The sequence below is a fragment of the Spermophilus citellus genome (genome assembly GCF_964194105.1).
Source record: "Spermophilus citellus genome assembly, chromosome: 3".
Taxonomy (NCBI): Eukaryota; Metazoa; Chordata; class Mammalia; order Rodentia; family Sciuridae; genus Spermophilus; species Spermophilus citellus.
Window position 1 is genome coordinate 78,992,317 of NC_138184.1, and position 27,403 is coordinate 79,019,719.

The window sequence follows — 27,403 nt, forward strand, 5'->3', positions numbered from 1 at the left end:
TGCTCTACCAGTAGACCACACTCCCAGCCATGAAGGGGGTTCTTATTTCTGAGCAGGCAGTTCAGAGGAGAGAAGAGTATTGCCATGCGAGGGCAGCACTCTGGGTTCTCACAAACCTTCATTGTGCCCTCGTTGACATGTCCCATTTTCCCAAACTGCACAAATGCAGTGAAATAACCTTAATTGCATAATTCAAATCCAAAAGTGCCAAGAAAAAAGATTACCCTGAATCCCATAATCCTAACAAATGAACTGTTTTGGTCTTTCCTGCTCCCTTTTGTCCTTATCCTTGTAATAATATTTCCATCATTTTAATCACAGGTAGGCACGAACCCAACTCAAGTCCTTCATTTCTTCTGCCTGAAACACTTCCTACCATCAATTTTCCTGCTATACCTCTTCTTCCAAGATCTTTCTTCAGATGTCCCTTTCCAGTGAGGTCTTCCTTCTCCAAGTTCTTTAAATCACATATATCCCTCCAATGCTATCTCCTTCTTTGGTTTATTTTCTCAACAGTATTAATCACCATCTAACATCTAATTTCTTTTTTCTCTCTCCATAAGCAAAGGGATTGTTTTCTTTTTTATTAATACATCCCCAGAATCTAGAGCAGGGTTGGGCATACAGTAAGTGCTCAGTAAATATTTGATGAATGCATTAACCTAGATACAGTCTTGCATTCTGCCTTTTCTCACATTGCCTTGTGAACGACCATTTTTAGCTGTGCTCGGTGGTATGCATCTGTAATTCCAGCGGCTTGAGAGGATGAGATAGGAGGATCGCAATTTCAAAGCCAGCCTCAGAAAAAGCAAAGCGCTAAGCAACTCAGACCCTGTGTCTAAATAAAATACAAAATTGGGCTGGGGATGTGGCTCAGTGATCGAGTGCCCTGAGCGGTCAAGTGCCCTGAGTTCAATCCCTGTTACTCTTTCCCACACACACACAAAAAAAGACCATTTTAGGAACAATGCCTAGTAGGCTGAGTGTGGTAGCTCACTCATGAATCCCAGTGGCTTGGGAGGCTGAGGCAGGAAGATCAAAAGTTTGAAGCTGGCTTCAGCAATTTAACTACTTTGATCTGTCTGTCCTGGCTGTTATTTCAGAAATCAGTGAGGAGCTATGGGGGATTTAGAAAAGAGAAACAAAGACATAGAGAAAACCTGGGGCTAGGTGGCACATTACCCTTTTGGAGGAACAGTGACCCCAAACTAGTTCAGCATGTTTATTACATAGGTTTTATCATCAAAAGGCTTTTCTGTGAGAAAGTTTCTTCAAAGCATGCAGGATTGAAGGTTGAAGATGCAGCATATAATAATCATCAACTTGTGCTCATAATTCTCTACCCCTGGCAGCTGGTGTCTGAACTCAGGGTCAAGACTGAGAGACCTGTGCCTAGCACAGAACCTCCTTTAAGCAGGGTATTCTCATAGCAACTGGGCAATCTTGATCTGCACTTTTGCACAGGAAGTTCCCAGTGCAGGTTTGCAGCTCCTGCTGTAGGACAGTCAGACCGTGATTCAAATCTCTGCTCCTGGGGCTGGGGATGTGGCTCAAGCGGTAGCGCGCTCGCCTGGCATGCGTGCGGCCCGGGTTCGATCCTCAGCACCACATACCAACAAAGATGTTGTGTCCGCCAAGAACTAAAAATAAATATTAAAAATTCCAAAAAAAAAAATCTCTGCTCCCAACATCTCCCCATTTTTTCTCTTTAGGTGCAAGTAATGAGCTATTATTTGGAGCTGTTGGATTTCTTTTCAGAAGATGTGGCATCCTGTTGTTATAACACAAAAGAGTATTAGTAGCAAACACATAATTCTAAAAATGTCCATATTGTATGTTTTAACATATTCCAAGGATTAAAACCATTTAAATCATTAAGTATTTATTTAGCAAGCCATAAAGGATCCACAAGTTCATTCCTGCTTTCCTGAATATCTTGGATGTGATGGTGTAACTCTATTAGGTCTAGACTCTTTATTATTTCTCTGCCAAATGCTCATTAGGTAATTTTTAACTTTCTCCCAATCCCATTGAGAAGCATTATATCTTGCTTCTGTAAGACAAATTTGTATCTAACATGGCAGTAAAGCCACTGTCTAAGAGCAGCAAGCTCATTTCCTGTATTTGTGACTGTGGTTTCCAGGGCATTTAGTTTAGTTTCTATCTTGCCATCAATATCTACCTGATTCTGTAGGGCTTTGGAAGTATTCTGAGACAAATCATGGCTCAAAAAAATGAGCATTTTGATGCTTTTAGCTAAGGCTATGGTGGATGTCACTGCAGAGACCAGAACAGATATTAAAGTAACTATTCCAAATGTGATGAGACCAAGAGCACACTGATGTCTATTCAGCTGGTTAGGAATCTATTGTAGGACTCCAGCATCAGAATACCATGGTTCTGTGATGTTAGCTGGGATTAAAACAAAGGAGGGTTGGAATAACACAAGCACTTCCTGTCCTCTATTATACCTGGTGATGCAATTAGTCAGATTGCAACTTTGACAAGTTACATGGTACTTTTCTCTAGTTGTATTTACTTTTTTGGGGGGTGGGGGGTACCAGGAATTTAATTCAGGGGCACTCGACCACTGAGTCTCATCCCCAGCCCTATTTTGTATTTTATTTAGAGACAGGGTCTCACTGAGTTGCTTAACACCTTGCTTTTTTCTGAGGCTGGCTTTGAACTTGGGATCCTCTTGCCTCAGCCTTCAGAGGTACTGGGATTACAGGTGTATACCACTGCACCCGTCTTCTATTTACTTATGTATTCCCAGAAATTAAAACGTAAGGAGTCAGATGTGGTGGCACATGCCTTTAATCCCAGCGACAGGATTGTGAGTTCAACGCCAGCCTCAGCAATGGTGAGGCACTAAGCAACTCAGTGTGACCCTGTCTCTAAATAAAATACAAAATAGGACTGGGGATGTGGCTTAGTGATTGAGTGCCCCTGAGTTCAATCCCTTGTACCCACCCCCCGCCAAAAAAAAAATAAGGAGATTGTACACAGGCCCACAGGCCATATCAGTGAGCCACTTTCTAGCTCTTATACACAAGATCAGGTAGGAAGCTGCAAGTGTAGTTGATGAAATCTAAGACACCTAATGCCACAGATCTCTGTGTATGCCACCACCACTGAAGGTCAGGATACTACTAATAAATCCTCCAGGAGCTGTAAATTTCTGATGTGGGTGCCTCTTCTCAAATCTATGAGACAGTCCTGAACATATCCACTGCTGCTGGAATCATTATATTGCACTGGCATGATATTGGCACACTCCACCTAATTAGGAAAGGCATCCAATTCTATTGTAGTATGATTAGGAGAGTAAGGTATTGGTGGATTTCCATGGAAAACGTGGTTATGTAACTGTCAGGACATACTTTTTTAAATCCTAGGGGCCAGTGATTTTGGCTCCTCTGGCTCTCCCATATGCCATGTTTTTCTCTGGGGCCACTTTTAAACAGCCAGTATTTTCACTGTGGTAGAACATATAGGTAGATTCCCACTATATCCAGTATAATTAAATCCAACTGTATGAACAGGGATAACATGTTTATCTGGAAACCTCCCATCATGCATGCAAGGCAAGCACTCTACCAAGTGAGCTATATTCCCAGCCCAGAAATGTGTACTTTACTAAGGTAGAGAAATTAGATTATCCAATTTAACTAAATTGAAATGTACAATAGTTTACTACCTTAAGTATATGTTTTAATGTTTCCCATGGTGCTTATCGTTGCTTGCCTGTGTTATCAGAGATCTGTAAGTACACAGGTTTTAAAAATCAGTGAGCTCCTGTAAGGATTGAAATAGGACTTTCCAAAAGACAGTTATTGCAGGCTCTCAGATAAACAGCAAATAAATTTTTAATGTAAGTATGTCCCAACGATTATATTCATTGTTTATCAGGAACTCAAGTGGTACTGGCCATCTCAATTGATCTGGTTTAGATTTGCTTCATCTCTCAATCCTAAATCTTCACGAATGGGCTGGCCACCAGCTTATTCCAGTTAATTCTTCCTGCCCTTGGACTGTAAAAAGAAGGGTCTGCTTTGACTCAATCTTCTCCACTTATCCCTCTCCAGGCAAAAACAAAGAATGCGAGGCTTTCATCTGTAACTGCGACCGCGAAGCTGCCATCTGCTTTTCCAAGGCTCCATACAATAAGGAGCACAAGAACCTGGATACTGACAAATTTTGTTAAGATATAGTGTCACCCCTACCTGTCTGGTTGCCTTCACCTGACACTGTGTCCTCCAATAAAGCATATTGTTGAAAAGATCTCACGTTTGGGTATCATTGTACTCAGTTTGCTGAATATAACTAGACTTTTTTAAAAATTTTAATATTTATTTTTTAGGGTTTTTTTTAGGTGAACACAGTATCTTTATTTTTTAAAATATTTTTATTTTATTTATTTGTATGTGGTGCTGAGGGTCGAACCCAGTGTCTCACATGTGCTAGGTGAGTGCTCTAATGCTGAGCCACAACCCAAGCCCCAATACCTTTATTTTTATTTTTATGTGGAATCTGAGAATCGAACCCAGTGCCTCACACATGCTAGGTGAGTGCGCTACCACTTGAGCCACATCCCCAGCCCCCAATTTATTTATTTATTTTTTGCATGTATGGTACTGGAGATTGAACCCAGGGGCAACTTAACACTGAGCTACATCCCCAGCCCTTTTTATTTTTTATTTTGAGACAGGGTCTAAGTTACTGAGGACCTCTCTAAGTTGCCCAGGCTGGCCTTGAATTTATGATCCTCCTGCCTCAGCCTCCTGAGTCTCTGGGATTATAGTTGGGTGCCATCACAGCAGGCTCATCACTAGATCTTTTGTGAAAGATCTAGTCAGTTCCTTCTAGCCTTAGAAATGGAAGTTGAATTAGAAGGATATTTCTAGGAAGCAAGTACTTTGAAATATGAACAATGATTATCAACTATCATCTACTGATTATTTACTCTGTAACAGGACAGTGTATTTCTAAATACTCTGGATAGCTCTATGAAGTGATGGTACTATCAGCAAATCTTTGAGTTGCCTGCCTGTTGAGTTGGACTCTGGTTTAGTGTGAGCCAGAAATAACCTACTCTCATTCTTCTGTCTCCATTTTGACGGTTAAGTCATTTTTCTACAACTCTTACCTTTTCTGAATGCTCCAAAGACTTCACCACACCCTGTGAACTGATTTTTACATCATAGCAATCAAATATAATAAGCAATAACGGTTTACATTGCTTGAGCACTTATTTCATACCACTCTTTGCTAGGTCTCTATGCATCTCAAGTGCTCATTAGCTCTGTGATATTGGTATTATTGCTTCTCATTTTATGCATAAGAAACTAAAAACTCAGAGGAGATAAGTCATTTACCCAAGATCACATAAATGGCAGAGCCTGTCTAGTGGAAATGCCTGAACTCTTAACCACTAAATTACCCACCCAAGTCTCTCTATGAGGATGACTATATGGCATTGAATTCACCACAGTGGAGGTCAAGGAGAGCTAAATTTAAAAAGCAAAGATAAGAAAGGACAATAGGGACTGTGAGAAACCATCAAAGCAGCAATTTCAAACCTTATTGCCCTCTTCTGGGTGTATGGTAGGCAGCCAAGCACTGTCAGTCCAAAGAAGGGAATGCCCCAAAACTTATTTGGGGGCCAATTTCTCCCTTATTTTATCCATCCATTCAATGATTTACCCTGAGCCAGGAAGTGTACAAAAGGCATAGAATACAATGTGCCTGCGATTGGCATCAAGACAATGATTGTTGGGGCTGGGGATGTGGCTCAAGCGGTAGCGCGCTCGCCTCGCATGCGTGCAGCCCGGGTTCGATCCTCAGCACCACATACCAACAAAGATGTTGTGTCCGCCGAGAACTAAAAAATAATAAATATTAAAAAATTCTCTCTCTCTCTCTCTCTCTCTCTCTCTCTCTCTCTCTCTCCTCTTTCACTCTCTCTTAAAAAAAAAAAGACAATGATTGTTAGCAGCTGTCTGCAATTCAGTCTTCTCTGAGACTTTTTCTCCCATTTTTCAAACTGGTATCTTTATATATGCTCTGCTCTATATTCCAGATAGTGTACTTTGCACAATTATTTAGTTAGTCTCCTACCTCTATATTTATAAGTACTATTATATCCACATTTTACAAATAAGGAAACTGGCTTCAAAGAGGTAAATGATTTGTCAAAGGTTACTCATTCCCAGGTGGCAGAACTGAGCTTGGAACTCAAATCTTCATAATTTAGAGGGAAAGTGCCACCAGACTGTGAACTTGTTCAAATGACTGCTGAATGCTAAGTGGAGTGTTTTTAGTCATCAAGAATAGGACTGTTTTCAAACTCAAATTCAACAAGCATCAATTGGATGGCCCTTTTTGAATACTGTAATATGGTAGGACTGTGAGGGATGAAAAAATAACTTCTGTTTGTTTTGCAGTGCTGGGGATCAAACCCAGGGTGTCTTGCTTTCTCTGCCACTGACCTATCTTGCCAACCTCAAAGGGATACAAAATTAAATGAGAGCTGGTCTTAACATTTAATGAACTGTAAAGGCCATAAACATCTTTTTTCAATGGAAAGAAACTACAAGCTCCTGTTTACATGTAACAAAATGTGGGCTTTTAGGAGATTATTGCCCCCCCCACACACTTTTTTTTTTTTTCAGATGACAAACAAAACAAAACGGAGACACACAGGTACTTAATGCTATAGTTAGGCCCTAAAAAATACCCTAACATAAAATTCTACCTATTTCCCATTACCTCAAGGGTTGGGTGAGAGTAAATTTCTTTTAGCTTTTTTTTGGGGGGGGGTACTGGAGATTGAACCCAGGGTCTCCTGCATACAGGGCACTGAGCCCGTTTTTCATTTTTAAAAACTTGAGACAGGGGCTGGGGATGTGGCTCAAGCGGTAGCGCGCTCGCCTGGCATGCGTGCGGCCCGGGTTCGATCCTCAGCACCACATACCAACAAAGATGTTGTGTCCGCCGAGAACTAAAAAAAAAAAAAAATAAATATTAAAAAAAATTCTCTCTCTCTCTCTCTCTCTCTCTCTCTCCCCTCTCTCACTCTCTCTTAAAAAAAAAAAAAAAAAAAAAAAAAAAAAAAAAAAAACTTGAGACAGGCTTTTGCTAAATTTCCCGGTGGATGCCCTGGAAGTTACAATTCTCCAATCTCTGCATCCAAGTAGCTGGGATTACAGATTTGTACCATGCCCCGGCTCTTTAAGTTGTTTTGTTTTGTACCAGGGATTGGGATTGAACTCAGGGGCACTAAACCACTGAGCCACATCCCCAGCCCTTTTGGGTCTTGCAAAGTTGTTGGGGCTGGCTCTGTATTTGCGATCCTCCTGCCTCAGCCTCCTAGCCTCTAGGATTACAGGCATGCGCCACCGTGCTCGGCTCTTTAACATCTTTTAATGAGCATCTGCTGAGCGCTCTTTGTGGAAAATAGGATATATGAAATTCTAATACAAAGCCTATGCTGGTCTAAACAATAAATATATAAACTACAATGAGCAATTTGAAGGCAGGATTACATTTTAGAAGCCACAGTACCTTCACAGTGCCCAAAACACGACATAAACTCATTAAATAACCATTCCACTAAGTACAGTGTAGCCTCAACTTTTGCCACTAAGGGGGAAAAAAACCCACGTGGCAGTATTTACCTTCCACCTCACAAGGCCCTGCACATCCAACCCTGTCAATCTCCAGTCTCTATTCCAAGGCGGAAGGATTCCGGAGTAGGATGTGTGATTGGATAGAGTATGGGCATGTGACTCGCAGACTCTCTTTTCTATTGGTTAACGGCGGCCCAGCCCTTGGCCTACCTCCGAGCTCCCAAGCTCAGGCCACGCCCCTGGCCAGGACCCGCGCAGGCGCAGTGGGACGTTGGCTGCCGTCGGTGTCCGCGTGAGGTGGTGGTACCTCCGCACGCGTCTTTCTGGAGCTGGTCAATACTGTTTTCCTGAGCTGGAATCCGCCATTAGATAGGATGGGCACTTGAAAAGTAGGCGACCTGGGCTGGGGATGTGGCTCAAGGGGTAGCGCGCTCGCCTGGCATGCGTGCGGCCCGGGTTCGATCCTCAGCACCACATACCAACAAAGATGTTGTGTCCGCCGAAAACTAAAAAATAAATATTAAAAAATTCTCTCTCTCTCTCTCTTAAAAAAAAAAAGAAAGAAAAGTAGGCGACCTCACGTGGATGTGACAAAGGAGCCAGTTTTGCTGCTGTGCTCGCCGTTTGCCGCATCGCCCACCGTCCGCCGCCAGTTTCCGGTAGCCAATCCCTTCGGTGTTCTTATTCCAGGGAAGGATGAGGGGGTTGGAAAAGTGAGGTGCTGGGGAGCCCACGGGCGTGCAGAGGAGGCTTAGCCAAACAGAGAGGAGAGTGGGTGTTGGGTGAACCAAGGGCCTCTGGAGGCCAAGTCCACGCTTATTCTCCACCCCTAACTAGAAGAGGAAAAAAGAACAGGGAAGGGGTGTGCTGGTAGAACCTCCAAGTCTTTGTTGTTTCCTTGGTTTGGAAGGCTTTCCTTTTCCCCGCTTGGTGAAAGCCTGTTCATCTTCCAGGACTCAGCCTGGAACATTTCTGGAAGTTTCTTGAACTCTGCCCCTTTTCCTTATCCAGTCTCTGTTGCTCAGTATTTCTGCAGAATTGAAGAGTTTGATTACTGGCCTGATCACCCGTGGTGACGTTGGGCAAGTTACCTAAGATATTCAAACTTCAGGATCCTCAACTTTGAAGATCCTCAACTTTGCCCACATCCTATGTAATAGAGCTGTGGGATTCAAGTGAGCAAGTGCGTTTTAGTGTTTCCCACAGTGCATGTTGTATAGTACATGTTAAATATTTTCCTAAGGGGAGAGGGAAGGATACAAAAAAGGATTTCCTTTTTTTTTTTTTTTTTTCTTTTGTGTGGTGTTGGAGATTGAATGAATTCAGACCTCTGAGCTACATCCCATCACGTTTCTGGTTTTTGATTTTTAGTCACTAAGTTGCTGAGGCTGGCTTTGAACTCGTAATCCTCTTGACTCAGCCTCCTAAGTAGCTGGAATTGTCTGTGCACCACTGTGCTTGGCACTTTTATTTTCTTTAGGATGGCTTTATTACATCAAGACATTTTGTAACTTTTGGCAAAAGACGAGCAGGTACACAGAAAGAAAATGAGGCTCTGGGGAAGATCATTGAGAAGTCTAGTTAAAGGAGTACTCAGTAGGGACAAAGGTTCAAGCAGATGTGTTGGTTTCCTCTCACACCATGCTACCCACTTCTTGATGATAATGGTGCCATCTCTTTTTCTTATGTTTCAGGCATTGTACTATGTGCCTCAAACTCAACAACCCAATGAGGTAGCTTTCTGAATTATAAAGAGCCTGAAGATCAGGTAGAATAATTTACCCAAGTTCATCCAGCTACTAAGTAGCAAGACTGGAATCCACATCTGTGGATTCTTTTTTTTTTTTTTTTTTTTTTTTTTTTAAAGAGAGAGTGAGAGAGGGGGGAGAGAGAGAGAGAGAGAATTTTTAATATTTATTTTTTAGTTCTCGGCGGACACAACATCTTTGTTGGTATGTGGTGCTGAGGATCGAACCCGGGTCGCACTCATGCCAGGCGAGCGCGCTACCGCTTGAGCCACATCCCCAGCCCGATCTGTGGATTCTTAAGAATTTTGGGGGTTGGGGATGTGGCTCAAGCGGTATCGCACCCGCCTGGCATGCGTGCGGCCCAGGTTCGATTCTCAGCACCACATACAAAGATGTTGTGTCCGCTGAAAACTAAAAAAATAATATTAAAATTCTCAAAAAAGAAAAATTTTTTGAGTCTGTGCTACCTTCCTTTTATTGGAGGTGGGGGGCAGAGTACTGGGGATTAAGCCCAAGGGTGTTTTACCACAGATGCAGCCCCAGCCCTTTTAAAATTTGTATTTTGAGACAGAGCCTGGCTAAGTTGCTGAGATTGACCTTGACTTGCTATCCTCCTGCCTCTGCTTCCTAAATAGCTTGGATTAGAGGTGTATACCACTGTGTCCAGCTATATTCCTTTTCTAATAAGTGAAAAGGAAGGGGGAGGGCTGGGGTTGTGGCTCAGTGGATGTAAAGCACTGGATTTGATCCTCAGCACCACATAAAAATAAATAAAATAAAGATATTGTGTCCATCTATAACTAAAAAAATAATTAAAAAAATAAGTGAAGGCAGGTGGGGGGCATCTGTTTTCTTGGATTGGCTTAAGTTTTTCCTTCATGAAGTGGATAGAGTTTATCTGCTTTGTTCACATAAAATTTAAGGGGCCAGCTATTACTGCAATTTTTTGCCAATCATAAATCTGCCAAAACCTAACCATAATCTGCAGATAAATGAGAAACATCATTTAAAAAAAAAAAAAAAAAAAAACTAAACTGGATACTGTGGTGCACACTTGCCCAGTGGCTAAGGAAGCTGAGACAGGAGGGTCATGAGTTTAAAACAGCTTTAGCAACTTAGTGATACCCTGTCTAAAAAAAGGGCGGGGCTGATGATGTGGTTCAGTAGCGGTTAAGCACCCCTGGTTTCAATCCCCAGTACAAAAAGAAAACAAACAAAAAAACTGAGTCCAGCCTGGTCAATTTAGAAAGACCCTGCCTCAAGTGCCACAAGACTCAACGAAGGAAAGAAAGGAAAAAAGATGGAGGGGCTGGGGTGGTGGAGTTGTAGAGCACCTGCCTAGCATGTGCAAGGCACTGGGTCCGATTCTCAGCACCACATATAAGTAAATAAAATAAAGATCCATTGATAACTTACAAATATTTTTTAAAAAGATGGAAAGTCTACATAGATTCTGGTCTGGCTCTAAAACTATATAGTGTGGCCTTAGGTAAATCCTATCTTAGTTTTTTCTTCAAAAATAGTGATAGAACGTTTGCCTAGCATGTGTGAGGCCCTGGGTTCCATCCCTAGGACTTCCAATAAATGAATAAAAATAATAAAATGAGAGGGAAGGATGAAATTTTCTCTAATTCTGTCATTGTGTGTACTATTTTTTCTGTTAGAGAATAAGGTGGTGTTTGGAGGGAACAGCACTGTAGAGAATCAGATGTGACTGCATTACTATTACTGTCCTTGGTGGAGTCTGCCTGCAAATGGGATATTAACACCGGACATGCTTGAAAACGAGGAGTCTGCTGTCCTTGGGAGGACTTACCTGCAAACGGGATGTTCTGCCAGGTGGGCTAGGAGGGCGATGAGAAAAATTTTATTATCTGTTCTTAACAAAGAGCAGAGCTCAACATACTCTGGGGGGCTGGGGATGTGGCTCAAGCGGTAGCGCGCTCGCCTGGCATGCGTGCGGCCCGGGTTCGATCCTCAGCACCACATACCAACAAAGATGTTGTGTCCGCCAAAAACCAAGATAAATAAATAAATAAATTAAAAAAAAAAAAAAAAAACATACTCTGGGCCGAAAATAGATTAGCCATGAGAAGCGGGTCACTTCTGATTAGAAAGTAAAACTTCTGTATGCTGTTTAATTAGCTGAAAGACCTGATTTATTTTATTTTATTTTTAAAGAGAGAGTGAGAGAGGAGAGAGAGAATTTTTTTTAATATTTATTTTTTTTTAAAGAGAGAGTGGGGGGGTGAGAGAGAGAGAGGGAGGGAGAGAGAGAATTTTTTTAATATTTATTATTTTTTAGTTCTCGGCGGACACAACATCTTTGTTGGTATGTGGTGCTGAGGATCGAACCCGGGCCGCACGCATGCCAGGCGAGCGCGCTACCGCTTGAGCCACATCCCCAGCCCAAGACCTGATTTATTGATGTTGGAAGGCTGCCTTCTTTGTTCACAATACAATAAAAAGATTGCTTGTATACAATAAAGGACTTTTTTTCTGCTGCTGCTTCGCTTGCTCTGCTTCTTCTTTCTTTTCCCATGCTGACCTGCAAGTGAATTACTGCAACACAGCACATTCTCTGCAAGCTACTTGTGAGCAAGAAGTGATATCTATGGGGGCTAGGGTTGTGGCTCAGTGGCAGAGTGCTTGCCTAGAGTGTGAGGCAGTGGGTTCAAACCTCAGCACCACATAAAACTAAATAAAGGTATTGTGTTTATCTACAACTAAAAGAAGTATTTTTAAAAACTTAAAAAGAAGTGATATCTTCGATCCTTAGTACCTTAATAGTGTCTGTTAATAATTTTATGAGATTTGTGGTTGAGAATGGTTTGAGATTCAGAAGACCCAGATTTTAATATGTTAATTAGTACTGACTTTTAGTAACTAAGGAAATTTGGTTCAAAGCACCTTAGGATCTGCAAGTGAAACAGAATGAGATTTGCAATCTTACAAACCCATACGTGCACATGAAAAGAAGTCTGTTTTCAAGATCTTGGGCTGTCCCAATGAACTAAAATTACTTCCTAGGCAGGTGCAGGATGAGCATGTATTGCCCGCCTTAATTTTAGACAAAAGGATATCCAGAATAGGCCGTGATTCTTTCGTCTACCTTACTTTTCAGGGTACACTGATTCTTTTGGCTAATGCAGTAATCAAACAAGGCTTCCCACTTTCCTCAGCAGAAACAAATTAACTTAAGAGCCCACTTGGGAATTAACTGTGTTCTCTAAAAACCAGATTCAAAGCAGGTGTCCCAGTCTGACAGATGACATCAAATCACAATCCTGGAGAACTGTCATAAAGCCACATTCTTATTTTAGCTGATTAAAATAAATAAATGTACAGCCCACACACCTGGTGTACTATTAAAATTTATTTATTCTTTAATAAAAAGTTCATGCTATTTCTCATTTTATTTTAAAAAGTGTGTGTGTGTGTGTGTGTGTGTGTGTGTGTGTGTATCAGATGGTTCAGTTAAAGACACAACTATTAGGGATTATAAATGAAGTCATTTCCTTCTACCCTTATGGTAACCCTGATGTAGTGAGATCCCTGGTTTAGACTACTATGGCCTACATATTTCCCAGGCTATTTCTTCTGCCATGTGACATAAAAAGGAAATGAATGCAGTTTTCCCATCAAGAGCAGCTGCTTCTCTGGAAAAGACTTTCTTCAGAGGCAAATCTCATCAGCCTAAAGACTTTAACTTCTTGGCTCTGAAATCTGCCCAGTTCAGAGATTGGCCAGCAGAGAAAAGTTGGTTTTTTGCCCTCTACTTCAATTAGTTGGAGGAAAAGGGGGTGACTCTTGAGGGATCTGAAAAAGAAATGGAACAAGTTAATGCCAAGATAAGCTGGGAATGGGGTGGAGGGAATAATTGTGAACATCAGCCTACCTACATGGCACTATGTACAACTGTTACACTTTTATGTATCAGTTCAAAGAAGTTAAAAATAAAAAACAAAATAAAGGCATGCTGTCCATCTGCAACTACAAAAAAAAAAAAAAAAAGTTAAAAACTGGGGCTGGGGTTGTGGCTCAGTACCAGGGTGTTTGCCTGGCACGTCAGAGGCACTGAGTTCAACCCTCAGCACCAAAAAATAAAAAATAAATAAAAATAAAACAAAGGTATTGTGTCCATCTACAACTGAAAAAATTTTAAAAGTAACACTTCGCTAAAAGTTAAAAACTGCTTAACTGCTTAAAGTTAAAAACTGGGAGATTGAGGTAGGAGGATTCCAAGTTTGAGGCCAGCCTTAGCAAATTAGCAAGTCCTTAAGCAACATAGTGAGACCCTGTCTCAAAAAAATAAATAAATAGCTGGGGTTGTGGCTCAGTGGCAGAGCACTTGCATGTGAGGCACTAGGTTCAATCCTCAGCACCACGTAAAAGGTAAATAAACAAAATAAAGATATTGTGTCCATGTATAACTAAGAAAAAATATTAAAAATAAATAAATAAATAAATAGGGCTGGGGATGCAGCTCAGTGGTAAAGCACTCCTGGGTAAAATCCCCAGTAAATCCACCACCAAAAAAATGGGCAAAGGATTTAAATAAATATTTCTCCAAACGAGAAATGTAGGTGACGAGTAAGCACATGAAAAGATGTTCAACATCATTAGTTGAAATTAGGGAAATACAAATAAAAACAAAGAAATACCAATTCACACCCACAAAGATGGCTATAACACAAAATACATAACAATAAGTGTTGACAAGTATGTGAAGAAATTGGAGCCCTTGTGTATTGCTGGCGGGAATGTAAAAAATGGGACAGATATTTTGGGAAATAGCCTTGAAGACCCATCCCAGCTATATATAAATGAAAATGTAATTCCATAGAAAAACTTGTACCCAAATGTTTACAACAGCATTATTCATAATGTCCAAAAAGTAGATGGCTGTGGGTCTGGCTCAGTGGTGGAGCACTTGCTTGGCACATGAAAACCCTGGATTTGATTCCCAGCACACTCAAAAAAATGTGGAAAAAACCAAATGTTCATTAACTGATGAAGTCATTAATTGTGTGTCTGTACAATGAAATATTATTCAACCATAAAAAGGAATTAAGAGAGGGCTGGGGATGTGGCTCAAGCGGTAGCGCGCTCGCCTGGCATGCGTGCTGCCCGGGTTCGATCCTCAGCACCACATACAAACAAAGATGTTATGTCCGCCGAAAACTAAAAAAAAATAAATATTAAAAAAAAAAAAAGGAATTAAGGGGTTTGAGGATGTAGTTCAGTGGTACAGCACTTGACTAGTATGTAAGAAGTCCTGGATTCAATCTCCAGCATCCCCCTACCACACACAAAGAAAGAAAGAAAGAAAGAAAGAAAGAAAGAAAGAAAGAAAGAAAAGAAAAAAAACTGAGCATGGTAGTACATTCCTATAATCCCAGCTATTCAGGGAGACTGAGGCAAGAGGACTGTAAATTCAAGGCTATCATGGGCAACTTGGCAAGACCTTGTCTCAAAAATTTAAAAAATAAAATAAAACTGGGGATGTAGCTCAGTGGTACAGCATTTGCCTTGCAAGCACTGAGTTCATAATCCCCAGTACCATAATCAATCAATGGACTGTGGGTGTAGCTCAGTGGTAGAACTCAATCCCCAGTACCATGAAAAAAGAAAAAAATGAAGTACTGAAATATACTATAATATGGATGAATCTTGAATACACTATGTTAAGTGGATAAACCACACAGAAAGCCACACACTTTCCAGAACAGGCAGATACAGAAAGATTAATTGTTCCCAGAGGCTGGGTGGTGGCAGCAATGATGGGGATGACTGCTAATGGGTTCAAGGTTTTTCTGGGGGGATGATGAAAATGTTCCAGTGTTCTGAAATGAGTAGTAATCAATGGATAACTTTGCAAGGGTACTAAAAACAACTCAGGTTCACATTTCATTGTCTTTTTTTCTTTTATATCAAGAGAAAAGGGGCTGGGGTTGTGGCTCAGTGGTAAAGCGCTTGCCTAGGATGTGTGAGGCACTGGGTTCAATCCTCAGCACTGCATATAAATAAATAAAGGTCCATCAACAACAAATAAAATATTTTAAAAAAAAAGAGAAAAGATATTTCTAATGCACTAAATTAACATTTGGAGGTAAACTGGCAGCATGACTAACTTGGCCAAGCTGTCGGTCACCTTCAGACAAGTATCAAGAAACTTTAGGATAAATTTGTATTTCTTTTATGATGTTTTTGTATATTAATGAATTAAATTTCAGATGTTTTAGTATCTACCTCATAGAAATTATAATTCTCAATTTAATAGATTTTATGGAAAATTTTTAAAAATATAAAAACTACTCAGTTGTACATTTTAAAAGGTAAGCTCTATGATATGTGAGTTATATCTCAATAAAATGGTTATTTTAAAAATGGGATTTTGGGGGCTGGAGTTGTGGCTCAGTGGCAGAGCGCTTGCCTAGCATGTGTGAGACACTGGGTTCGATTCTCAGCACCACATAAAAAATAAAAATAAATAAATAAGGGTATTGTGTCCATTTACAACAATAACAACAAAAAAAAATTCTTGAGGGTGAAGATCAGTGACAGAATGCCTGGTTAACATGTTAGGCCCTGGGTTCAATCCCTAGCACCCAAAAGAAAGCAGGGGGAATCAATGGCACATAACTATTCTAGTGTCTTAAATAGTTTTATAGCTAGAACTTGAAAATCATAGTCTTTCTTAAGAAGCTAGCTTAAGAATGACTGTATGGGGGCTGGGGTTGTGACTCAGTGGTAGAGAACTGGCCTAGCACACATGAGGCAGTGGGTTCAATCCTTAGCACCACATAAAAATAAAATAAAGGTATTGTATCCACCTACAACTAAAAAAAAGAAAAAACAAAAAGAATGACCATATGTTGCTAGGCAACTATATAATGGCTCGGGAAGCTGAGGCAGAGGGATTGTGAGTTCAAGATCAGCCTCATCAACTTAGTAAGACCCCAAGCAACTTAGCAAGACCCTATCTCTAAATAAAATATAAAAAAGGGCCAGAGATATGGCTCAGTGCTTAAGTGCCCTAGGGTCCAATGACCATATGTTAAGAAGCCTAGAGGGGCTGGGGATGTGGCTCAAGCAGTAGTGCACTTGCCTGGCATGTGTGCAGCGCTGGGTTCGATCCTCAGCACCACATACAAATATAAATATAAAAGAAGCCTAGAAATATCTGTATCTTGTAAGCACACCCCAGTACTCTGTCAAATGGGAGCTGAGAAGGCACGTACCTTCAGCAGCAGGATCCAAAGGAAAGCCCTGTTTCTGGATCTGGAACGTCAGGCTGAGTCAGTGTGGGTCTATTAAAGGCAGCAACTCTCCACAACGAGAATTCAGCTTCAGACATGCCAGGTCATCTGACCGTGTGGGCCCGATGTTCAGTATGGCAATTGGTAGCTTCTTCTCTCGGGCAGTGAGGATAAACCTGTAACCAGAGTACACCTGCCCAGCAGAAGACACATGTAAGAGCTCTAGATCCAAGAAAAGACAACAGAATACAGGAGCCTCCAGGACGCCCCAGCCCACCAAAGGTCAGTCACCACTCTGACCAGTCATACCTGTAAGGACGATCCCACCACCAACAGGGAGTCGGCTTCTTTCACACGCCTGTGCACAAAATTAACCTTGTCAGGGTTCACTGTGTCCCCAAAGAACACAACATCAGGTTTCAGAAGACCTCCACATCGAACACAGGAGGGGACCTGGAAGCTCTGCACCTGCTCCTCCGAGAGAAACACGTCCCCGTCGGGGGCCAGGCCCTGGGCCTCGGCGTTCCAAGTGGGGTTCAGGAGTTTGATGCGCTCTTGCAGCACCCCCCGGGGAGTCTGTTCACCACAGTTCAAGCAGAGGACCCTGAAACCAAAGATGAGGCCACTGAATGCTCTCTCCTTGGAGACACAAATCTGCTATAGGTGCTCCCTCCTGAGGCAGTGACAGTCTCCCCCACTTTCTTTTCCTAACACCCTGATTTTCCCCATCTTAGGCCTCCATTTTCATGATCTCCTGTGGATTTGTGGTCTTTCCTCCTATTCTACCACTAGTTTTCTAGAGCAAGTAATGTACATCTGTTTCCTTACTATACACCCCCTGCTTAGGCTTCCACTAGCTCGCTTTTATCTTCTAGGGATTGAACCCACGGGTGCTTAACCACTGAACCACATCCCCAGCCCTTTTTATTTTTTATTTAGAGACAGGGTCTCCCTGTTAAGGTCTTGTTCAGTTGCTGAGGCTGATCTCAAACTTGCAATCCTCCAGCCTCAGCCTCCCAAGCCACTGAGATTACAGGTGTGCAACACCATGTCCGGCTCACTTCTATCCTTATAACAGCAAATGCTGTACCTTATGATTTCCTGAGTGCCTGAACAAGTGCTTTTCCCCTTCATTCTGCACTGTGTTCACCTACTTTATTTGTCATTATCACCCTCTTCTCTTTAAGACACTTTTCTTGGCTGGGGGCATAGCTCGGTGGCAGGCAATGTGCTTAGCATGTGCAAGGACCTGGGTTCCATCCTTAATACTGCTAAAAAAACAAAAATCGACCAAACCTAAAACAGCCCCTTCTGGTTATCTTCTCACTTCTCATCACCTGGACATGAACTCTGTGAGAGCAAGCATGTTAAGTCCTTTGGCCACTGCCCTAATGCCCACCTCCTACAATAGTGCCTGCATCCAATGTAGTGATTGGGAGCTCACTAAATAGCTGTTGAAGGAAACAAAAACGTGCAGTTTTAGCTACTTGGAGGTGAAGACAGGAGGATGGCTTGAGCCCAGGAGTTGAGGTCAGCCTGGGCAATGAGATCCTGCCTCTAAAAACATAAAAAGAAAAGAAAGAATGAAAGGGGGTATAGTTGGTTCCACCTCTAGATACTCCTCAGTCCTCCACCCTGTTTTCTATGTTCTCCTTGTTGGTTGAAGCTCTCTCCTATTTCAGTGTCTCTGTATAATGGCTGCCTCCTCTGTGACTCTACTCCTACCTTCTCCAAACCCTAGTTCCATCTCCACATCTCCTTGACTATCCTATTAAGATCAATCCCAGGGCTGGGGATGTAGCTCAGTGGTAGAGTGCTTGTCTAGCATGTGTGAGGCACTGGGTTCGATTCTCAGCAACACATATAAATAAAGGTCCATTGACAACTAAAAAAATATTAAAAAAAAAAAAAAAAAGATCAATCCTAGCAGAGCAAGATGGTGCATGCCTATAATCCCAGCAGCCAGGAAGGCTAAAGCAGGAAGATCATGAGTTCAAAGTCAGCCTCAGCAAAAGTGAGGCCCTAAGCAACTCAGTGAGACCCTATCTCTAAATAAAATACAAAATAGGGCTGGGGATGTGGCTCAGTGGCAGAGCACTTGCCTATCACGTGTGACGAACTGGGTTTGATCCTCAGCACCACATAAAAATAAACAAACAAAAATAAAGCCATGCTGTCCACTTACAACTGCAAAAACAAATTAAAATAAATAAAATACAAAATAGGGCTGGGGGTGTGGCTTAGTGGTTGAGTGCCCCTGAATTCAATCACAGGTATCAAAGGAGAAAAAGAAAAATCTTTGAAGGCTAACCTTAGCAACTTAGTGAGGTCCTAAGCAACTTAGTGAGACCCTGCCTCAAAATAAAAAATAAAAAAGGTATGGGAATGTGGCTCAGTGGTAAAGCACCCCTGGGTTAAATCTCCAGTACCAAAAGAAAAACAAAATTTTTGAATCTGGGGGATGGTTTATGGGTACTTAGTCTCCACTTTTGTGAATTTTGAAATTTTGATCATGATAAAGGTTTTTATGTATTTTTTTTTTTTTTAAAGAGAGAGTGAGGGCTGGGGGTGTGGCTCAAGCGGTAGCGCGCTCGCCTCGAATGCGTGCAGCCCGGGTTCGATCCTCAGCACCACATACCAACAAAGATATTGTGTCCGCCGAGAACTAAAAAATAAATATTAAAAATTCTTTCTCTCTCTCTCTCACTCTCTCTCCTCTCTCACTCTCTCTTAAAAAAAAAAAAAAAGAGATAATTCTGAAGCATGTTCTAGACATGGAGTCTTGGCAGGACTGAGCTCATCTGTTCAAAGTAGTAACCCATACGTATTTCCCCCACTAGTGCTGGGGAATCAAACCCTGAGCCTCGTGATGCTGGGCAAGTGCTCTAGCACTGGGCCACATCCCCAGCTCTGAACACACCCTTCCTTGTCCCCACTTTTTTGTGTCCCTACTCCCCGACTAAGTTTACCAGGATCAACTCTAAACTCTCAACTCTAAACAATTTGCTTCCAAATCTTTTTCTCAGGATCTAATACAACCTTAACTAAGATAACAAAGGTTCTGGCTCTCACAGAACACACATTGCCACATTCAAACTAGATTTCCTGCACCTGTGCATGGATCCATGGAGCTCTGTCAGGCGCTGACTCCCGGCCTTGATGTGCAAGGCATCCACATTTTGTGTCACTAGCCAATGCAGTTTTCCGAGTTTCTCCCAGTTGCTCAGAGCCCAGTGTGCAGGGTTCGGCTGGTGGGATGAGAACTGAGGCCAGCCCACAAAGTTTCTTGCCCAGTACCGCTGGCGGACTGGAGCACTCCGTACAAAATCTCCATGCTGGATGGGCTTCTGGTCAGTGCGGGCATAAAGTCCCACCTTTTCTGACCTATAGTCTGGGATCCCTGACTCAGTTGAGATCCCTGCCCCCGTCATCACGAGGAGTTTCTTGGAAAGAGTGATGAAGCGCTGTAATTCTTTGACCTTCTCAGGGTCCAAAGGAGGACTTGATGGCACAAAGAACTCAACAGATCTGCATGAGCACTGCCGCCTGAGGTTTCTGATCCAACTGCCTTTTGTTGACTTGAACGTCAACCCACTGCTCATCCTCATTCTAGAGAAAAAGAAACCTCATGTGAGAAGATGAGTTTTGCAAACAAAGGTAACCACTAGCGGATGAAAGAAAAAACAAGATGTGATCTATCTGTTCAGTGGAGTGTCATTCTGCAGTAAAAAATGAATGAAGCTAGAATCCAGCTACTGAAGAGGCTGAGGCAAGAGAATCACAAATTCAAGGTCAGCATGGGAAACTTATCCTGTTTCAAAATAAAAAATAGGACTGGGAATGTAGCTCAGTGATATAGCACCCAGGACTCAATCTCCATCACTGGGGAAAAAAAAAAAAGTTCTCATACATACTATTACATGGATGGACATTGAAAACATTAGGCTAAGTGTAAGAAGTCAGCTACAAAAAGACAAATATTATATGATTCTACTTATATGAAATGTCCAGAATAGGCAGAGCTATAGACATAGAAAGTAGATTTATAGTTAGCAGTGGCAGGAGAAAGGGAGAATGTTAAAGCAAGTGCAAAAAATTCATCATTCATTTTTTTTTTCTGGTACTAGGGATTGAACCCCAAAGCATTTTACCACTGAGCTACATTCCCAGCACTTATTTTTTATTGTTATTTTTTTTACTTTGAGACAAGGTCTCGCTAAGTTGTTGGAGTGCCTCACTAAGTGGCTGAGGCTGGCCTCAAACTTGTGATCCTCCTACCTCAGCCTCCTGAGTCACCCAGCTAATTCATTCATTTTCATAGCTGAAAAATAAGAGGTAAAAAATAGACATTGAGCATCAAAAGCTGCTAAGATTTCAAAAAGATGGGCTGGGGGTGTAGCTCAGTGGTAGAGCATTTGCCTAACATGTGTTTAATATTTAATTAAATAGGTTTAATCCTCAGCACTGCAAAATAAATAATTAATTTTTTAAATTACAGAGAAACATTGAGAACTATGAGACTTTTGATGGAAGACTGCCTAAGATGTGGTCTTGGCAAAAAAAAAAAAAAATCAAACTTGATTCTGATCAAATCTCTAATTAATAATTTATAGGAGGGCTGGGGATGTGGCTCAAGAGGTAGCGCGCTCGCCTGGCATGCGTGCGGCCCGGGTTCGATCCTCAGCACCACATACCAACAAAGATGTTGTGTCCGCCGAGAACTAAAAAATAAATATTAAAAATTCTCTCCCTCTCTCTCTCTCTCTCTCTCTCTCTCTCTCTCTCTCTCCCCCTCCCTCCCTCCCTCTCCTCTCTCACTCTCTCTTTAAAAAAAAATAATAATTTATAGGAAATACAGAGAATAGAACATTGTGTAAAATGATAGCATTTGTCACCTGGCAAAGTCCAGGACATTGGAAACTGAAACTCTACAGGACAAACAAATCAGTTTCTTCTACAAATAAATTACATAAGATAGATGTGAAGAAGAATTAGGGGCTGGGGCTGTAGCTCAATGGTAGAGAGCCAGCCTCACATGTGTGAGGCACTGGGTTCGATCCTCGGCAACCACATAAAAATAAATAAATAAAAATTTAAAAAAAACAAAAAAGAATTAGAATTAAAATTAAAAGAGATTTAAAAACACACCAACAATTTAATATATAGAACTTATCTGGATGCTGATTCAAACCAACTTTAAAAATATAACATTCGGGGCTGGGGTTGTGGTTCAGTGGTAGAGTGCTTGCCTAGCATGAGGCCCTGGGTTCGATCCTCAGCACTACATATAAGTAAATAAAATAAAGGTTCATTGACAACTAAAAAAAATTTAAAAAATATATGACATTCTAAGCAGGTGTGTAATGCACACCTATAATTCTTGCAGCTTGGGAGGCCGGGGAAGAGAATGGCAGGTTTGAAGCCAGCCTCGGCAACTCTGTGAGGCTATAAGCAACCTAGTGAGACCCTGTCTCAAAAGGAAAAATAAAAAGGGTTAGGGATATGGCTCAATGGTTAAGCACCATTGGATTTATCCCTTGTACCAAAAAAAAAAAAAAGACATTCTATGACATTTTTTCAATATGACAATTGAAAAACTGAACATCAACAGGATATTGAGTCAGGTGCAATGGCACACAACTTTAATCCCAGTGACTCAGGAGGCTGAGGCAGGAAGATTTCAAGTTCAAAACCAGCCTCAGCAAAATCAAGATGCTAAGCCAACTCAGTGAGACCCTGTCTCTAAATAAAATACAAAATAGGGCTGGGGATGTGGCTCAGTGGTCGAGTGCCCCTGGGTTCAATCCCTGGTACCAAAACAAAACAAACAGAATATTCATGATAGTAAGAAATTATTATTTATTTGTTTTTTTGGATGTGGAGCTTGAATCCAGGGTCTTGTGCATGCTAAACATTCACTCTACCACTGAGTAACAGCCCCACCAAGTTAAATTTTTTTTAATATCTCTCTCTCTTTTTTTTTTTTAAAGAGAGGTAGAGAGAGAGAATTTTAATATTTATTATTTAGTTATCGGCGGGTACAGCATCTTTGTTTGTATGTGGTGCTGAGGATCGAACCCGGGCCGCACGCATGCCAGGCGAGCGCGCTACCGCTTGAGCCACATCCCCAGCCCCAAGTTAATTTTTTAATGCATATGACAGACGGTATTTGTGATTCTTTAAAAGTGTGTGTGTGTGTGTGTGTGTGTGTGTGTGTGTGTATTTTTTAAAGAGATGGGGTCTTGCTACATTGCCCAGGCTGGCCTCAAACTCCTGTGCTCAAGCGATCCTTTGGCCTCATTCTCCCAAGTACCTGGGATTACAGGTACATACCACCATACCTGGCTTAAAAAGTTCTTATCTCATATAGTTTTATATTAAAATTTTGGATGAAATGATATAGCTGAAAGAATTTGTTTAAAAATAATAAGGAGAGGGCTGGGGATGTGGCTCAAGCGGTAGCGCGCTCGCCTGGCATGCGTGCGGCCCGGGTTGGATCCTCAGCACCACATACCAACAAAGATGTTGTGTCCGCCGAGAACTAAAAAATAAATATTAAAAATTAAAAAAAAAATAAGGAGAAGGATGAAGAGGATAGGAGTATATAAATGAAACAATTAGCCAAAAATCTCTTTCTTTTGTGCTGTGGATTGGACACAGGGCTTCCCACGCACTAAGCATGCTCTCTGCCACTGAGCTCTACCACCGAACTACACCCTCAGCCCAAGAACTGCTAATGGTTGAAATTCAATGATGGCTAATTCTTTAGAGGAATGTGTGGATTGAAGATACCCTGATGTAGCCAGGACAACAGGAGTACAAAGGTGCCAAAGCCATGAGATGAAGGCTGTATCCCTAAATCCTGTGAATTTTAACAGCTTAGAATGGAAGTGCGAAGAGAAGCTAAAACATGGAAAGTTTTCTTGTAAAGGTAGACAAAAATCCCAATATCTGAACCATTTCAGCAATTATATAGTATTTGGAGAAAAATATATTTCAAATTAAATGTGCAAAGTGAATTAGGCCAAAAAACTTAGTAATCCAGTGCCTTCATGTTGCCCTAGAGCTAGACAAAATTGAACCCAAGGGCTCATGATTAACAACAGAATAGAGATAAATAAGGGCTAAGTCCTGAAAAAACAAACAAACAAAAAACAGACAAAACCAAACTATAGGCTGGAGATAACTGAGGCAAAGAAAGAAGAAAAAATATGTACCCAAGTGAGAGAGAACCAGGGTCTCTGTCAAGAACCCACAAATGAGCAGGGGTGAACTTATTGGTAGAACCCTTGCCTAACATGGTTGCAGCCCTGGGTTCCATTCCCAGCACTGAAAAATTAATAATAACAAGAATAAATAATAATAATAATTCATAGATAGCCAATGCAGTGGTGTGTTTGTAATCTCAGAATTTGGGAGGCTGAGACAAAAGAATCACAAGTTTGAGGCCACTCTGGACAATTTAGCACCCTGGCTCAAAATAAAATTTTTAAACAGGGCTGGGGATGACAGGTACAGTGGTGCATGCCTATAATCCCAGCAACTCAGAGCAGAAGGATTGCAAGTTAAAAGCCAGCCTAGACACTTTAGTTAGATTCTGTTTAGTTAGTTAGTTAGTTAGTTAGACTCTGTTTCAAAATAAAAAATGGTTGGGTCAGAGGTCAGTGATAAGAGCACTCCTGGGTTCAATCATCAGTACGGGACTTAGGAGGGTGGCTGAGGGGAGGGAATGGGGCTGGGGATGTAGCTCAGGGGTATGGCATTTGCATAAAATGCATAAGGCCTAGGTCCAATACCCAGTATGTCACACAAAAAAGATAAACCCACAAATAAAGACAGGATTGGCTGGTATCTTTATTTTCCCCCAAAATGTCCACCCTAAATTATATTCAGTAGCAGATTACTGATGAAATTCTAACTCAGGGCCTTGCACGTACTAGGTAAGTGCATCCCCAGCTCCTACTGATGAGATATCAAGCCCTTTTGGGAAGCTGCCAACCCAAAGTATCTACTAATCAGCTAATCTGCACATTGAAGTATTATGCAGAGGTTAATGAGAGCCAATGAGAGCTTGATATTGAGAAAGAGCTAAGGAGTAAGAATTTATCAGAAATGCATACAATACTGTTTAATGGAAAATAAGGATATTTAAGTATTAGAAAAATGTGCTTGAAAGAAGCATAGGTTTTTCTGTAATCTAAGAAAGACATCTATCCAGACCTTACTTATCCATGCTTATCAACTCATAATCAATCAACTCATAATGAATCAATGACTTCAACGGACTCAAAATGAATCAATGTATCTGTCATGACAGAAAAGATACAGCCTCTTCCCCTCCTCCCCTTCTCCCATCCTACAGTAGTTTTGTTTTTGTTCTTTTGGTGCTGAAGATTGAACCCAGGGTCTCAATTGCACTAGACCACTTAGCTTTTTGTTTGTTTGTTTTTGGTACCAGGGATTTAACCCAGGGGCATTACCACAGAGCCATGTCCCCAGCCCTTTTTATTTTTTGAGACAGGGTCTCACTCAGTTGCTGAGGCTGGCCTTGAGCTGCGATCCTCTGCCTTAGCTTCCCATATTGCTGGGATTACAGGTGTGTGTCACTGCGCCTGATAAAGTGTTTTCTTTTAAATCAAAATCAATATCCTGTAAAATTGGGAAGGGTGTGAGCTAGTTAACAATCTGATCATTCAGGGATGCATTAAACTTTAGGGCTCCAGGTTTACAGAGAAACACTGGCCTTTGCCAGAGAAATGCAGATAAACTGGCTTCCACAACCAAGAAGGAAAAGAAAAATCCTATTATGGCCAGTTTCAGGCTACAAGTGATTTAACAACTGGTTAGTAAATTCCCAAATATTTAACAACTGGCCCTCGGCAGTATAAACTGATTCCAGAACCTGTCCTGGGTCCTTTGAATCCAATCTGAAGTAAGCCCACCTTCTTTATTATCTTTTTAATAACTTTTTTTGTCAAGAATCTTTCATCCCTCCCACAAAATAAAGTCTTATCTAAGCATAAGATTATTACATAAGAGCCTTTTTTTTTTTTTTTTTGGCAGTACTGGGGATCAAACCTAACATGCTAGGTGAGCATACCACCAGGGAAATAAGATTTGGCTAGGCTGGGGCTGGGGCTGCCCTCAGTGATGGGTTTAATCCCCAGTGCCACAGTAAATAAATAAATAAATAAATAAAGGGTGGGGGAAAACTGGTAAAGCAGGATTCTAACATAACATAAGGTCTATTCTGTAACAGAAAAAAAAAAAATGGCTGGTCAGAAATGAATCCTTATATATTCCAAAAGGCTAATGAATTACCCCAATATTCTTTTTCTTGCAGGGAGTGATGTTTGGGATTGCATCTAGGGCCCTGTACATGCAAGTGGTTTACACTGAGATATGTCCCCAGCCACCTAACCCCAATATATTATTTAAATCTCAGTAGCGTACTATTATTCCACCTATGACTACATTTAAAGATGTCGCTATAGAAGAGTTAAATTTATATTTCTGGTCAATATTATCCCTTGGGGGAGTACGTGTTCCAGAAACCTACTTCCTGTTTTATAAATCAGAATCATCTTATTTCTCCCTAAGCCAAGAGGAGCACGTTTGAATTGTAGTTCGTCAGGGTTTTCAAAATTTATTTATTTTCATTTTTTCCGGCACTGGGGGAAATGAACCCAGAGCCTCTCTTGCATGCTAGAGGCAAGCACTCCTCCACCTCTTGAGTTACACCTCCCCAACCCAAACTGTCAGGTTTTGATAAAATTTATTGCTCAGACCTTTCAGGCTTTTGATTTTATTCATGTAATTAATCCCACACCCCTTTCATTTCTTCGTTTCCCCCATATTTCTTGTTACCTCTCCATTATAAATTCTGCTGCTGGGACACAGAAAAAAAAGAAGAAAAAGACCAGACCCCTGCATGTTAGCTACAACTTCTCTAGTGACACGCATCCCATATGCAATCACTATTTTAGGCCTGGCTTTCCAGACCTCAGTTCACGACCCCGCTTTCTCCGGGACATCCCACCTCAACGCGCGAACTGAACAAGGACACAGCTCTTCCCTGAGACCGAAGGGCCAGAGACACGCCGCTCGAAAACACGTCCCACGGGAAGAGAGGCTCTCTTCCAGACCCCACCAAGGGCAAAGAGGAAAAGTGAGACCCTTACAAGAAATGCACAACTTCGAGAAACCTGCAGCCCGCTCAAAACACACTTACTTTCGCCGCTTAGGGGACACCTCACCCCTGACAGGGGGGGGCTGTTCGGCTACCGGTGCATCTTGGGAATTGTAGTTCGTGAAAGGAACTGATGCAAGGAAAACTACAAGTCCCACAATCCCGCGGGACCCATTATCCTCCGCGAGCGCCCCCTGTCCATCTCTCCTGGTCAGAGGTTTGGAATCTTGGTGTGGGCGCTCAGCTGGGCCTTGTCTTTCAGAAGGAAGTAGTTAGAGCTTAGGTACCAAGGTATTGGATGCAAAACAGCCCGTCCAAACAGCGATAAGTTAGGAATTCATCCTTTCTTAATAGATGCTTTTAGAAACAGGTCTACACTTGACTCATCTTTGTATTCAGTGTTCATTTTCATGTTGCATTCAAAACAATGGAATCGAGTTCGCTGCTATGAGTAAAACACTTTGTAGGGGGTTATGACAAAATAAGATTCTCACAAGTTAATATGATTAAAATCACCTATATACGTGGACTCATTTGACGTTTCCAATATTATTTCTATGTTTTAATTAAATT

General features: G+C 41.5%; 2 protein-coding genes across 2 annotated transcripts in view; one reads left to right on the forward strand and one right to left on the reverse strand.

The window, feature by feature from the left end:
* The window catches only part of PLA2G1B (phospholipase A2 group IB), a gene marked incomplete at both ends in the record, with an annotated part of 8,272 nt that extends 4,065 nt beyond the window's left edge, over positions 1–4,207 (forward strand). The window contains one exon of the mRNA XM_081287721.1: positions 4,089–4,207. Coding sequence (XP_081143847.1) covers positions 4,089–4,207 — 119 coding nt within the window. The remainder of the gene's footprint in view (positions 1–4,088) is intronic.
* A 7,555-nt stretch (positions 4,208–11,762) lies between these two features.
* SIRT4 (sirtuin 4) lies at positions 11,763–26,932 on the reverse strand. The gene is made up of 5 exons (XM_081286382.1): positions 26,873–26,932; positions 19,753–20,250; positions 16,951–17,245; positions 16,624–16,834; positions 11,763–13,198 (listed from the first exon to the last, which is right to left on the reverse strand). The coding sequence occupies exons 2-4, from the start codon at positions 20,247–20,249 to the stop codon at positions 16,682–16,684; spliced, it is 945 nt and encodes a 314-aa protein (XP_081142508.1). The 5' UTR covers position 20,250; positions 26,873–26,932; the 3' UTR covers positions 11,763–13,198; positions 16,624–16,681.
* Between the last annotated feature and the right edge of the window lie 471 nt (positions 26,933–27,403).

Coding starts and splice junctions, on each gene's coding strand:
- SIRT4 (XM_081286382.1), bottom strand. CDS start 20,249: ATGAGGATGAGCAGTGGGTTGACGTTCAAGTCAACAAAAGGCAGTTGG. Junction 17,246..19,752: donor CTCCATGGATCCATGCACAG/GTGCAGGAAATC, acceptor CTTTGGTTTCAG/GGTCCTCTGCTTGAACTGTG. Junction 16,835..16,950: donor TGGTGGGATCGTCCTTACAG/GTATGACTGGTC, acceptor TCTGCTGGGCAG/GTGTACTCTGGTTACAGGTT.